At 46.6% G+C, this 15,216-nt stretch overlaps 1 protein-coding gene across 2 annotated transcripts in view; it reads left to right on the forward strand.

Annotated features, from left to right (window-relative positions):
- ABCA12 (ATP binding cassette subfamily A member 12) overlaps positions 1-15,216 on the forward strand; it is a 111,118-nt gene that overhangs the window by 34,256 nt on the left and 61,646 nt on the right. For both annotated transcript variants that reach the window (XM_083840588.1, XM_083840589.1), the window contains 3 exons: positions 10,477-10,624; positions 13,231-13,319; positions 14,723-14,832. In XM_083840588.1, coding sequence (XP_083696714.1) covers positions 10,477-10,624; positions 13,231-13,319; positions 14,723-14,832 — 347 coding nt within the window. The remainder of the gene's footprint in view (positions 1-10,476; positions 10,625-13,230; positions 13,320-14,722; positions 14,833-15,216) is intronic.

The following is a 15,216-nucleotide window of genomic DNA, read 5'->3' on the forward strand; positions in this document are numbered from 1 at the left end:
TTCTCCATAGAAGCTCTTTGGGGTGTGGTGAGTTGCCCACTCATTTTGAAACCCTGCTCTTTACAGAGAAAATGTGGCAGGAACTTGCTCTCTTTTTAGACCCAAGATCTGCTCCCCCTGGCCTTACAAGGGACAGAGTTAGACATGGGTTGTGAAAGCCATGCCTTACAGATGTTGTTCCATCTTCATGGAAGGAAGCCGTGCTCTTGGGTCTGGTCTGAAAATCCACCAAACTCCTTCTGCCTGAACTCTTCTCTGTGGAGCACATATTACCCTTCACCTCTGCCCTGAATTTTCACCCAAATTTCATCACCTCCATGGAGATGCTTGCCTGGTGTGTTGCGTTCACTCAGATACCTGTCATAGACTTGTTACCAGAGTGCTTCACCAGGCTGCTCTTTGGAGCCTTTACTGGGGGAATACTGGGATAGCAAAGCACTAAACTGTGTTCCAGTACCAGCCCAGCTGTTTAGGTCTAGTTTAGAGCCAGAGCCACATGGCACAGGAGCAACTGTTCAAACTCCACTCTCATTCTTGGCTCCAGTACTTCTGGAAGAGGGTCTCCGAGCTGTGCTGCGTTCAGTTTCACTGGTAGCTAGGACTGGAACAGCTCCAGGACTTGTTGGAAAGATCAGGATGAATCCCAGAGTGCAGATCGGAGCGGCCTTAGGAGGCTGCGGCTTGCTGTACCTGCAGATGGCTTTCCCGTGACTCCTGTGCTAAGCAGCATTGCCATGTTAGAGGTAACCTAGGCACCAGTTACCCTGGTCAGGGCAGCATCAGAAAAAGAGGCAGGATACTCTGCGCAGCTTCGAAGAAAAGGATAAACACAGGTAGCATCCTGTGCCTGTAGCCCTTCATCCCCACCACCCACACGTTTCTGCCCTCTGGCTGCTGCAGCAGTGAGCTGGTAGGTGAGCAGGGAGCTCCTGCCATAACTGAGGACCTCAAACCACATCTAGCTCTGACAGTTCCCTGCCTCAATCCCAGCTCAGAAGCAGAAACCCTTACACTAGCTTTGTCCCACAGTTAACAGAGGACCTTGAGCTGGCTTAATTCTCCATGTGAGAGGTGGCTGTGGCTGCCAGGAAGACGTGTGAGAGCAGCTAGCGCTGTGACCCACCTTGCTCCATGCCTGCCTTCCTTCCTCTGAGGTGCCACCCTGGAGGTGAAAAAGCTCCGAGAAGATGCTAAACATTTTTAAAAGGAATTCACTTCATAGCCAAAAGCACCTGAGCTCATCTCTTTGCCAGTAGTGTGGAAAAATTAATAGGTTCCCATGGTAATTACAGGTAGTCGGGATGGTGGCTTAGCTACCCAGGCTGCTCCATTCATTTGGGTAAGTCACTGGTGCTTATGCAAGCTGGAATCCACCCCAAAGGTTCGACCTACTCTGTTTACAGACAGGCACACATCAGGCTCCCAGCTCTGCCCCAGCATTTGCCAGTGGTGGAGCAGCCTCATTCCTCTGTTTCCTTTATCTTGCTGTCTTTGACAGCAAAGAGGGGAAGGTAACCAGTTTTCTCCCCTTTTCTAGACAACACCAGATTTTGTCTGTGCTCGAATGCAGCATGATTAGCGAAATAGGCTCTTCAGGTCCCTCCTTAAGTGTCCTTTGCTTTAGTATGAAATTTATTTTGTGCTGATACTGTGCCAGGCAGGCTGCCATATAACACTGTTTCACTGCAACAGTGCTGAAGGGGGATATGAATCTTCCCCCACACCTGCTGGAAGAGACACAGAGAGGCAGTGCTCAGCCATACAGTTCCCTGCGACTCACCCAAGCTCCCCCTGAACTCAGACACCTCTAGCCTAACAGTCTCCCTCTTTCAGTTTGAAACCATTGCCCCTTGTCCTGTCGCGACGGGCCCCAGTAGAAAGTCTTTCTCATATATATTTTATACATTGAAAGGCTGTAATAAGGTCTCTCAGGAGCCTTCTCCAGGCTGAACAACCCCAAATCTCTTAACCCTTCTTCATAATAACACCCATTTCATAAATCTCTGTGCCTTCATTTCTTTCTACAGACTTCCTCCACATGAGGTGTGACTGAAGGATGTTGAGTTGGAGGTGGGAACTCCCGAGTTCCCAGGATTTTTTCTTCCCACTGCATTACAACAGGGCCTTGGGGCAGCCACTTAATTCCAGTTGACTTCCTGGAGCACCTGAAGCCAGGTGCCGGGACCTAGAAGCACAGAAGCATTTTTCCAAAGGCGCTGAGCAGTTTGGCTTGCACTGAAGTTAGCAGCTGTTGAAGTGGAGTTCCTGTAAATGAGGTCACTTTTGTTTAGAGAGTCTAAGCGTGGGCTCTGGAAACTACCTGAAAGCATTCACCATTGAAAGACAGAAGTTTAGTAAATGCAGCTTTTGTAATTTTTTTTTTTCCCCAGAGTCTAGATATGGATTTAGGATATTTTTGGTTCCAGCTTCTGGGTGGGAAATGTTCTGACTGTCCTTTTAGGTCCTGCTTGTGCAGCGTCCTGCTTCAAAGCAAGGTAGCTGTATTATACAAGACTAAATTAGCCTTGTTTGTGTTAAATATTGCTTTAAAAAGGGTTGGTCTACAGCTCCCACTCTGTGTGGTTGTGCTTCAGTCAGAGGAGCATCTTTCCACAGGGCAGGGAACCTCCAGTGCCTCTGTCGGCTCTGCCCTGCGGTGCAGACGTCAGTTCTGTCGTTTCCCCATCCAGACCTCTTAGGAGATTTCCATCTCCCTTCTTTCTCCTTTGTGTTGGGTTTGGAGGTTTTCTCCTCCCTTTACACCTGCTTTTTCTCCCACTCAGCTTCAATTTTTATGCTCGTGCTCTGCTCTTTATTATCTCCCTGATCAGTACATGAACCCAATGCATTCGTATTCAAGTGCTGATTTTTAATTTATTAAATAAGGGGGTGGAAGAGGTGAAGGTCTGTGGGCGAGCAAAACTAGCTTGCCTAGTCTTAATAAGCATGGAAGCAGTTGCTGTCTGCTGTGGGCTGGTCTTATTATTTGCAGAGCCTGAAATGCTAGAGGGAAGAGTTGGGCAACGAAATGCTTCCTCCACTGAAGCCACCGACACAGGGAGGAGCCTTGCAGCGAGTTGTCTGCTGCAACCATCTCGCTGTCATAGGCAGACAACTGAGGACATCGTACAATTGGCACGGTCAGGAAAACAAGAGTGATGTTGCTGTGAAGATTAAAAAAATAATAATAATAATCAAGCATTTGAATCTCACCTGGCCACACTGGGCTTCTGGCAGGTTGAATGGAGTTATCTGGGGCCCGCTAAGCTTTCATGTTGAAAACCAGGAGCTGGGTGATGGTACACGACTTGCAAATCAGGGCAGGCTGTGCGGTATCAGAGGTGGACTGGTGTGTGCGTAATAGCTGCTCACAGCATCTTCTCCTTCCATTATTATTTGCAAGGTGGAAATTAAAAAACACCACTTGGAGTTGAGGGAAGGGTGGCCGAGGATGACACTGCTTTAAGGCCAACAGCAATGCAGAGGAGGAATGTGAGTACGCCAGGGCCAGCAGGACTTGGGCTAGCACCAGCTCATCCTAATTCCCTGGTGGTGCTGGGCCCGGCTGCCGTGTGCACGCAGCAGCATGTTGCACCACGTGTAGCTGAGCTGAACGTGTGCCTCCCTGCAGCATGGACCCCTGCTCACATACAGCAGTGAGGGAGGCTCATAGGGAGCAGAAATGACCCCAATATGATAGACATCAAGGGTGTTTGGTGTCCTGCAGCTTTGGGGTAAGCTCAAGGGAATCTCTTCTTCCAGTGGTGTCTGTTCAATGGGGGAAATTGCAGGGAATAGGGTGAAAGAAATCACCTGTTAGCTCTGCAGTGCTATAAAAGTCAGCTTTGTGATGCGAAAGGCAGCAGTCTAGGGACAGTGGGAGTGCGATACCAAAGCATTAGCTCTGACCCAGCACAGCTCTTAAGTATGCCTTTAACCTGAAGCCAGAGTAATCCCATTAAAAGCAGCAGTGCTAATCACTCCTGTGCCGTTGGCTTTGTACACGCTGAACAAGATTTGGGCTGTACTGACAGAACTGTAGCACTTGCTGTCCTCAACAACTGTGGGACTTCTGTGGGCACTGATCTTGCAGGTGTGAAAAAGGTGGAGGAAAGCCTCTGGACCTGTTTGACCAGGAGCCATTTGCCTCCTGGTCCTGCTACCACCGGAGACCTCAGTCCTAGGTCACTAGGAACATGAGGGCCCCTTTCTCCAGCTTCATGGTCAGATGTGAGTTTCAGAGCACGTGAATCTTTCTCACGTCACACCAATATGAGCAATGCGGCAATTAAATAGTCTCTTTCCATAGATGAAGGGTTAGGCCACTTGGTTATCTGGGTCATTGTTCATATGCGTTAAAAAACAAAACAAAAACAACAAAAAATGCCTCAAACTTAATGTTATTTGATGGTCACATTTCACTTTTGGAGAGGTATCAAAGCTCCTGGCGTTATCACAAAGCTTTCTACAAACGATAGGCAGTGTGAGTTGGTCAGAAATAGATGTGAATAAAGCTGGAAATGTGCAGTTGCGTGTGGCTGAAGAGAAACAACATCAGTCATCGTGTCATGAAAGAGGCGTGCTCTTTGTCTTTTTGACTGTGGATGCGTAACAAGGTGAAGAAATAAAGTTTAAAGCAATGCTGTGCGACTATGGGAAAGATGAGAAGGGAAGCGAGAAGGTTGTATGTAGCCAGCTTCGTTAGACATTTTGCCTGGAAAGCTGGGAGGAGGTCACAATAGCAGTAAATATTTTCCTTGTGTGCTGTGTGAGTGCATAGATAAATATAAATCACAGCTGATAAACAGTCAGAATCGCTGCTCTGGGTTAGACCCTCTGCTGCTGCTCAGGGGTGATTGAGAGCGTGGAGGAACAAGAAGCACAGAGTGATCCTTCCACTAGAAAAATCGGCAAAGGTTTAAGGTTTCTTCACCCAGAAGCTGAAGAGGTTGAGTCCAAGTATTCCTACATCAGCAACCACTGACAATCTGTTTTGGGGGATTTGTCTAATTTGTTGTAGAATGAATGTCTGCTGTTCAACACATCTCACAATATTTTGATATGTGTTAAAAAGGGGCTTTCTCTCCTTTTTTGCCTGCTGCCTCATGATCTCATTGTGTTTCTTTGTCCTGTGCTGCAAGGAGTGATCAATTACCCCTTTCGTTATGGATCATGATATTATTGCCCTATCACACCACTTTTTGGACATTTTTTTTCTTTGCTGCAGAGAGCTGGTTATTAAGCCTCTTTGTATGATACAGCAGTGATTGAGTGCATTTTCAGTTAAACACAATACATCCTAATGAAGTCATTAGCTCATTATTTTCTTTAATTCACCAGTTGGGAAGTTGAGATTTATATGGATTTTTTAATGAACAAAGACTTACTGCTTAAGGTATGTGCAGTATCGGTGTGTGAAATCTGAAGCCAAGAGAATTTTTTCATGCCCAAGCAGTGATAGGATGCTAAACTCTGGGTAGTCAGAAAACAGGAGACCTCAGGAGGTTTTTTAAAATTAGTAATAAAAGAGGAAAATAGGTTAATGTACCTAAATTTATTTAGGGAGTAGCCACTCATAATGGAAATCCCATATCTTTGATGTGAGTACAATGGGATACAGATTTGGTCTGGTTTTACAGGGTGGGTGGCAGAAGTAGGTAGGAAGTCCTAAAAGCAGAAATATCATGTAGGCAGAAAAGGGAGAAGGAATGCATGGATGATGTTTTGGAAGGAAAAAATAGGGTCTGTGTAGCTCCATTGCATTTAGTGGGATTTGCATGTTCAAATGGTGTGGCTGCAGTATGGTTAGCATCTGTCGGAGTAGCAGAGCTGAGGCTGGGGGCTGAGGGAAGGGTTGGTAGTTAGCATATGGTGCTTGCTGGCTGATGGAAACCAGAGTGAACCTGGTTGGAACCTGTACCAAATGTGGACGTGAGCCTATCTTCGTACCTTAGAATCCCAGAATCATTGAGATTGGAAGAGACCTCCAAGATTACCTGGTCCAACCATCCCCTACCACCACCAATGTCACCCACTAAACCATGTCCCTAAGCACCACGTCCAACCCTTCCTTGAACACCCCCAGGGACGGTGACTCCACCACCTCCCTGGGCAACCCGTCCCAACACCTGACCACTCTTTCTGAGAAGAAACCTCTATTAATTTCCAACCTGAGCCTCCCCTGGCGCAACTTGAGGCCATTCCCTCTGGTCCTATCACTGGTTACCTGTGAGAAGAGGCCAACCCCCAGCTCCCCACACCTCCCTTCAGGCAGTTGCAGAGAGCAATGGGGTCTGCCCTGAGCCTCCTCTTCTCCAGACCAAACACCCCCAGTTCCCTCAGCCGCTCCTCACAGGACTTGTGCTCCAGGCCCTTCACCAGCTTTGTATCTCTTCTCTGGACATGCTCCAGGGCCTCGATGTCCTTCTGGTAGTGAGAGGCCCAGAGCTGAACCTTAGTTTCATGCACAGCAGCAAGACTAAATACAAGAAGCAATAACACAAAGATACTGCTTATTTACTTCCCTTTGCCCTGGAGTGGACAGTACTGGCTGTTATCCTCCCAACATTTGCCTTCCATGCAACACCCTCACTGCCTTCAGACCGAGGGGGGTGGCACTGGGGGCTGCAGTGATCACGCCGTGCCAGCACCCTGCCAACTGCCCCATTCCTTGAAACAAACGGCTCCACGCAGCCAGTGCAAATGCATGAAACCCCAGCGTGATGAAAGCAACATAATCACTGTGGCAAGGTAAAACGTGGTTCATTTAGATTTGGACGTTTCAGTCAATTTCGATTAATCTTATAGGTCGTAGCGAAATAGTAATTTTCATCTGTCTTGTATGACATTTATTATTACCCTGGCATTTTTCATCATTATTATACAAAGCTCCTTTACCTGGAGAAAACAAAATGTTTTGCTTGTGTTGAAGTGTGTCGGAATCTCACACGTTTCAGAAAGCAAAAGAAATCAACTTGCTTCATTTTACTCCAAATGAAAGCAAATATGGAAATGCCAGAATTCCCAAAGGAATGAAAGCCTTGTTTCTTTTCAGCTCCTGGAGATACGGCTGGGCTGGGTAGGTGCTAATGAGCAGGGAGAACCAGCCAGCCCATGCTGTGCTGAGCCCTTGGCTTCTTCTGCCCTTCGGGATGCCTGTCTTGTTTTCTTCAGATTTGGTGCCTTTCTTTCAACAGTGACTGAAAACTAAAGCACTCCACAGTGAGTGGGGATAGCAAAAAACCCTCTACTCTTGGGCTTCCATTGCCAGCGAGCCCAAAAGTCAGTTCTTACTAATAGGGTGCAGCTCTGAGCTCAGGTTTTGGTTGCAGACAGGGCAATTTGCAAGAAATCTGTTGGGGTGACCTGTGCCCAGGCCTGAGAAGGGGCAGCAGTGGGTGCAGCGATCTCCACAACTTGGCTCATAGGCAGCATAGTGAGATCTTCCAAGGGCAATTGCAGTTTTAGGACACTAAAGTGTTTAAAGGTAGTGAAAATGATGAAAACTGGTGTTGTGTTGAGGATCTGCTGTATCATAGGATCATAAAGGTGGGGACTACAGGGCAAGAGAAATCCATTTTCCTTGGAAGTGGCATTGCCAAAGACTTCCGTGGGAGAAAGAGATGCATTAATCTCTTGGCTTAGCTTCTCATCAGTAAATTCCTTCCTCTGCAGGACAAGAGGGAGTTGCAGGGAAGAGCTCTGAGGCTGCACCATGTTTGTCTGGGCTCGGGCTCCCAAACCAGCCGTGCTCCCTGCAGGGTGCCTCATGCTCTGTCTCTGCTTTGGCCCAGACATTTCAGATTTTTCGGTGTCTTCTTGAAAAGCTTCCTTACTTCTCAAACCGCTGTCAGAGCCCAGGCCTTGTCCAGAGAAGTTCTGTCTGGCATCTCCGCTGCTTTTGTGCCAGGAGCATGGTGGGGTTACACCAGTTCACATCGGCAGTGACTCAGAGACGTGTCAGTGGCTGTACCCAGGTGCCAGCGAGCTGCTCAGCATCTGATATGAGTTGGCAGAGCCTCGCTGAATACCTCAATAACATTGGGCTGTCGATGTCTTCGCAGGTATCATGCTACCACCAACGCTTCCAGCGGCACTTGCAAACTTCAGGTCATCAATTTCTGTCTCTTTAGTCTTTAGCTTGCTGTTTAAAAAGAAAGGAGAAGAAAAAGCTGATATCATCACCGTGTTCGTATGCCATACACCTTGCTTGTGATACAGCAACTGATTGTATAGTTGTCCTCGTAGTTCAAAGCAGACTCAAAGGCTTTGAGTCTAATTTTAAAATATATCATCACTACTTATATGTCGAGGAAATTGCTTCTGCTTTGGATGCAGCAGGAACTCTTGTATAATTGTCTCTGTAAACGTCTTGCATCTCTAGCGAAGAACGCTGCTCCCCAGGCTGCTGGCCACGTGCTTGTGTTCCCCACCCCTCTGTCCCACTGAGGGATTACATATTTTCAGTTGCTACAGGTCTCCTGAGAGACGTGACCTTACTTGCTGGCCCTGGTTAAGGTTGGTAGATGTGGATGGCAGCAGAGGGCGTAGCCCTTTTCCTCCTAGCTCTTATCTGTCTCGCTTCACTCCTTTTCGGCTCACCGTCCCGAACCTCGCGGCTTTCCAGCTCTTTGAACCAGCGTTTTGTAGACGTGCTGACAAAGTGAGGTCTGTGGTGTGCATTTTCGGGCTGGGGCGTGAGTCGATTGCCTGCAAGGGGAACAAGGGCACGGGAGATCGGAAGGAAGACGAGAAAAATGCCAGGGTGTGCAGAAGGCCATTTTGCAGGGCTGTAATTGGTCATCCCAAAGGGCCAAAATCCCAGACAGGGCAGGGGATATTCACAAGAGGATGCTTTGAGATTAAAGTGCCCTACTCTCCAGTTTCCCTCATGGGCAGCAGACTTAATTACCCTTCGAAACCTTTAGAGCAGAATATATTTGGGGCTTTGGCCTCTAACCCAGAAGGACTGCCTGTAGGGAGAAGGGAGCTCTTTCACTCTTCTTGGCGCTCTGTGATCACTGGGAGCTGGCTCAGCCTGCCCCGTAGCTCCCAGTGGCCTGGGGGACGCGGGGAACAGGTGAAGCTCTACCTTTCTCCTCTGGTAGGACATCTCCTGCAGCTTTCCAGGGCAATTCTCTGCTGAGGGACAGGAGAATCACACCACCACCCAAAATGGGTGCCTTTGTCACTGCAGGAGTACCTGGTGCTATCTGGCATGAAGCAGTGGGAAGTCCCACGCTACACCGAGAACATTTGCAGCTTGACACAGAGCTCTGCTGCCCGAGGCCTCAACGGCCCCTTTCCTCTCTGGAGGCCAGCACTGCAGTGCACACACGTGGGCTGTGACCAGTCTGGCTGAGGAAAGCTAAGAAATGTCTCCTTCGAGGAGACTGGCAGCCATATGCTCCACCTAGCACTGCCATTCCCCTCGGGAATATCTGGGTTTTCAGCACTGCTCTAACTAATAAATGTCCTACAAACGTAGTGTGGTGTACGTGTTGGAGGGGTTAGAGATAAAGCCGTTCCTGGGCAAGAGTCACGGGTCATCTGTGGAGTCTGAGCAGCAAGGTAATCAATTACCACAAGCCTGCCTGCAGGCCCTTTGTAAATCTGGCTCCTTTCCATCGGAGAAATAATAGCCATGTCCTTTGCCAGGTAATTTTCCAAATGATTATTTTAAATAATACGTTGCTGTGATCCAGCAAAAGAGTTTTGAGATTTATTAGAGCATTTTTCACTGCGAGGAGACGCATTTGGTGAACTCTGCGGGCTGGCAGTAAGCAGCGGGGGGCAAGTGGCACATGAAACACTGAAGTCTCTAATTGCTCAGGTCCTCTCCGTGTTTGCAGAAATGGGAGACAGGGACATGCGTCTCACCCTGCAGCGCTGGCTGCCAGCATCGCAGGTCACCAAGCAGATGGCACCGGAGCTGCTCTGAGGTGTCAAGAGACATGGAAGGAGTGGTGATAGATTGCTCCTCTCCCTTCCCTGGGCAGGTCTGCACAAGGAGGTTGTCTGGTCCTGGATGTGTTGCCCCTTCCTGTGGTAAAATCTGAGACACAGCCCTGTTTTAATAGCTTGGCTTGAAGCTGAAGCTTGGGTCTTTGCACAGGAACCGATCCAACCAAGTCTAGGAGAATGTGCTCTTAAGGATGCTTCAGGTTGATATGGCCATGCCTTCTTTTATTTAAAAGAAAATAATCTTGCAGTTGCTTTGGGACTGACAGGTATCTACTTATAAACAGATAGCTTGACTCTTTTTCCTATTAACTAGCCTTTCATGGCTCTGTTGAGGGGGGCTTTTAGAGGTATTTTGCAAAATAGCATTGCAAAGGTGGAGTGAAAGCCTCAGTGCAACTGAGAATCAAGTCCCTGGTTTGTAGGGAGAAAGTACCACATACTGATAGAAACACATGGCAAAAAAAGTGTATCTGCATCGTAATAACGTCATTTTCTGTCTCCTCCTTCCTCCAGGTTATCTCGCACCCCGAAACCTTCCTAGTGCAGGCTTCTTCCCATTCCTGCAAACTGTGCTGTGTGATACAGATGCCAGATGCAAAGGCACGCCATACACACCAGACGATCTGCTGCCAAGGCTTAATGACATCTCATCTCTCAAACTGTAAGGGAATCTGGATATGGCTGGGTGTCACAAACTGCAGAGCAAAACTTGCTTTGAGGTGGAGGGAGCAGCCATGCATGTGTGTATGTGCAAGTGTGTCCACAACAGCTGTCTCTCTCTTGTATCTGTTATAACAGATACAGTTTTAGATATCTGAGCACTTAGAAATGAGAATATGGGCTGCAATGTGGGATGCTTTAAAAATGGTCATATTAGGGACAGCTATCAGTATTGTGTCAATTGCTTCAGGCTTGACAGTAGAAGAGAAATTTACTTCCTGAGGAAAACGCTTCTGATGACCCAAATTTCAGAAATCAGAGCAAAGAAATTTTATTTGCATGATTGTGGGCTGGGTCTTGCAGGGCATCAGCTGCTAAGAGCAAGCCCAGTGGGCTGATCTGCCTTCTGTGGTGATCAGCTCAGGACACTTAGGGTGGAAGTGGCAAATTCCTCAACAGCCCTAGTTTCAGAGGCACATTTGTTCTGGAGTGATTGCTCTTTCAGTAGAGCCTCCAGGCGCCAGCCAGAATGGGTGTTCTCTCTGCAAACCATTAAACATATAGGCAAACAGATGAAAAAATAAATGATTTTGCCCACAAAAGCATGTAGATTTGCAGAGCGGAGCTGGCTGTGCATGTCTCGTTGGAATACTGGTTTGCTGACATTGAAATACACAACGTGGGGATTTCAATCTCACTGACGTTCCAGTGGAAGCCAAGTAGCATTTGCTTTGAGATGTGCTAGCCAGGGTTGTTTCCACATTTTGGCTGCCGGGTTCTGGCATACCCCTGGGGAACATGCAGCCCTGAGGCCTGGTTTGTGGAGCTGAAAATCTGTGTATCTCACATCCAAGGTCCCCAGGTGCTCGTCCTTCTTTTCAGGTGAGAGGCTGCTCCAGAGCGGCTATGTCAGAACCTCAAAAGCCCTCTTGGCCAGAGCTTGGGAGTTTGAAAAGCTCAGGTGGGCCCCAAGACTTCCACCAGAGAGCCCCTAAGGTGGGATCCTGGGTATGGTGGCTCCTCAAGGGTCCTTGTTCAGTGCAAAGGGAGCGGAATTTCTAGGGGAATGTCAATGGTCAGGATCTCTCCGTTGGTTAAGGAGAGTCTGGATGACTAAACACGTGGGTGGCTGAATTTACACAAGGTGAATCCTAATCAACTTCAAGGTCACACAGCAGATGAGGGCAGAGCCACGGAGAGACGGGATGCCTGGATTCACAGCCCTTCGTTTCCTCAGTGTCATTATTTTCCTGGGCACATTAAACAATGGTTAATTTGGAGCACTGAAATAAAGAAACGGGGACTGTTAGCCAAAGCTGGAGGTCTTCCATGGGTTTTAATAGCTACAAATGCTCCTTGCTTTCTGGTTTTGGTTTCTGTAGAGTTGTTTAGGAAATAACTGTTTTTTCCTGCCAACTGAAAATGAAAGGGTAGGGCCAAACTACAGTTCAAGTCACATGTCTCATTAATAAGCATCTTGACCACGACTGATGCTAGAAATTAGCCTTGTGAAATATCACACAACTATGTGGGTATACCTGCCCTTGTCTGGTCAATGTTGGCGTTAGAAATACGTTATATTTTACAAGAAAAAACAACCTTTAACTAGCCACAGCAAACCTAGCAGGATACAGCAGAGTATGAAACCTCACCAGAAGGTTGACTGGGTAGGAGAAAGTTCCTGCAGCCAACATGAATGGACTCAGCTCTGCCTCGGGAGCAGAATCGCTGTGGATGAACTTGTCATGAAGGGAAAATAGTTGGGCTGTGACCCTGCCCCGTCTGGATGTATCATTGTGTAATATTCTAGAGTTTGTACTATTCAGCTAACACAGACTGCTTTTTTCCTCCCATTGTGCAACTCACTGAAGCTGTTATTAAACTGTTTGCTAACTCGCCCTTAAACTGTGTCTTACCAGTGGCCAGCAGAGAAAATAGGCAAGGTTCTCATCCTTAATTCTGTTCCCTTTTTACCAAGGTGTGCAAAATATGATCATTTGAGATTTCCTTGAGCAGGAGAGAGCTAGCTACAAACACTGAGCTCAACACCAACATCTTCCAACATTTTTTTCCCTTGAAGTGAAATGTTTGGGAAGGGTAAAGTAAGGTTCTGGTGTCTTGAATGATTTCTTGGTAGGGGCACACAACATGCTGTAATAACTTAGTGTTATTGCAGCTTGCATCAAGGCCTCTCTGGTCAGTCAGAGCATCACTAACAGTGCCATGAAGTTCTCCACTGCTTCTTCTATTGTACATGTGTTGGGAGAGGACAGACCTGATATGATGAGGCCTCCTTTCAAAGAAGTGGCAATTTGTTTAAGGTTAGACCAAATACATATGTCAAGCCTTGCCTGTCCTTGATGTCCCCGCATACCATGCATAAATGCAGTCCCCTCCATCAGTGTCTGAGAGCGCTGCAGTGTGCTCCCCCAACATCCATACCAGGCTTCTAGAAGGAACTCAGCATTTACACAGACCAGATTTCAACACATTTGCCATAAAATCCAGCTATAGACCCATCCTGAGTCACACAGTAGCTAAACATAAGCTTAATCATAAGAAACTGAGTTTTTACAGGTGTCTTCATTTTCTCCTTCTTTCCCTCAGTAAGCGGAGGAGCTTGTCCAGTGCGGCCAAGGACAACCATCCATCACCATGGAGCGCTGAGGTTCCCAGCAGCAGGAATGCTTCACTGGGTAGGTTATTCACTGCTCTATGCAAAGGCCTGATCTTTAAAGGCTGATCTTTTGAAGCGCTCTCAACAGAGACGCAGTTCTTAGAGCGCTGCTAAAATGATTTATACGTTCTATACAGGCAAGTAACTGTGGCCATGACATCAGTGTAAATTCTTGGGAATAATTACAAGTAACTGTCTGCAGAAAAGAATTCTGGAATTTGACCAAGAAAACAGGATTAAATTGTTGTGCTTCACAGGAGCAATGCAAGATCGCAGACTGTTTGAACGTTAATTAAAGATGTGGCTATTTATGGAATACTGCCCTTTTACTGCCCACAAATTGTCCATAAACAGCTTATGATTTTTTTTTTCAAATGCATTTCTTATTCACATTTATTCAGCAAACAAGTCTTCTTCTGTGCCATAGTGGATATTTATTGTTGATGCTGTTCTCCTCTGATGTGTTTCTCTTTCCTGAAGGAACTTTCAGACTTAAATTTTCTTTAAATCATTACAGTTATTATTTATTGGTGGTAATGGCTAGTACTATCTGCAAGTCGTCATGATGGATAGCCATTTCTCCGGGGAGCTCACGATCAAACGAATGATTACAGATTTGCATTCCGTGACTGTTCTGCCCCAGCCATTCATGGTTCCAATTAGCATTCCTGCCAATGCACTCGCTCCTTGGTGCATGGGCAGAAAAAGGCAGCACAAAAAAGGGACTGGGGAAAAAAAGTCAATGAATTGTTAGGGGAACTATCAACTCATGTTGATGGCCATGCATGGTCAAGAAAGAGTTCCATTCTACCTCGTATTTAAGAAATAAAAATAATAGGTTGAAGCCTCAGCTGGTGTAAACTGGCATAGCTCTTTTGGTTTCAGAGAGCTGTGTGGTTTTGTGAGTGCAGCTCAGTGCAAAGGTTGGCTTTGGTGTGCATCAGCTGGGGACCTGGCAGCGTGCCACCATGTGTAGCAGGCAGCAGCGCTCCAGATCTGTGCTGGAGCTGAATAACAAGTGCCACCCCGCTGTGCCAAGGGGACCTGAGGAGCTCTGCCTTACAGGGCTATCAGCTCAAGCTGATGTGGGCTTCCTTGTAAGGCTGCCTGTGTCTCTCCTGCGTGGGGGAGCTTCAGGACTTGAGAAAAGAGGTAGAAGTTAATGTTAAGCTGCAAGCAAGTAGTTAAATGCATTTAATTTTAAAAAGTTACAAAAGGAAGTAGTGTAATCCAGGCTTTAATTACTTCAGAAGAAAACCTTAAGTAAGTAATTACAGGGTGCCATTGGTTGTACCTTTGGAGACAGATTAATGATGGCATGCCCAAAGCTGTAGTCAGTTAGCTATCCTCTGTCCTGGTTTGATGTAGCAAAGAGGTTAAAAGACATTAAGTAAAATACAGTGTTTCAAACTGTTATTGCAGCATTCAGGGATTTGGTGTATCATGGAGAAAATACCCTTTGGAATATTTCATCACCATCCAACTTGACTTCCAGCATCAACATGTTCAACAAAATCCTCAGTTTTGGGAAGGTAAGTCTGTATTTGCATAATAGCTGTGCCTGATCATTTATGTAATTATATTTAAAGAATTAGAAGCTCAAAGTACCAACATACGGCTTTTATTGCTTTAGAATCTCCCCCATTATGTGAATTTGCTTTATTCTGGGAAAAGGAAGACAGTTGTTGTGGGTGAGCTTTTAAGCTCTGTTGTACATGTATTATTCTCTAAGCAGAAAACAGATAAACCATGTATCCTGGGACGTAATACTGTGCACGACTAAATATTGGCACACAATACCATGAGGCATTTTGCTCAAAACTTTTGTTAGTTAAGGTATTATGAGTGCATTTTCTTTCATGTGCAATTAAAGATGACTTTGTCATTGGATTCGTTATTTGCCCACAATACTTATG

This window comes from Anser anser (assembly GCF_964211835.1).
Source record: "Anser anser genome assembly, chromosome: 6".
Lineage (NCBI taxonomy): Eukaryota > Metazoa > Chordata > Aves > Anseriformes > Anatidae > Anser > Anser anser.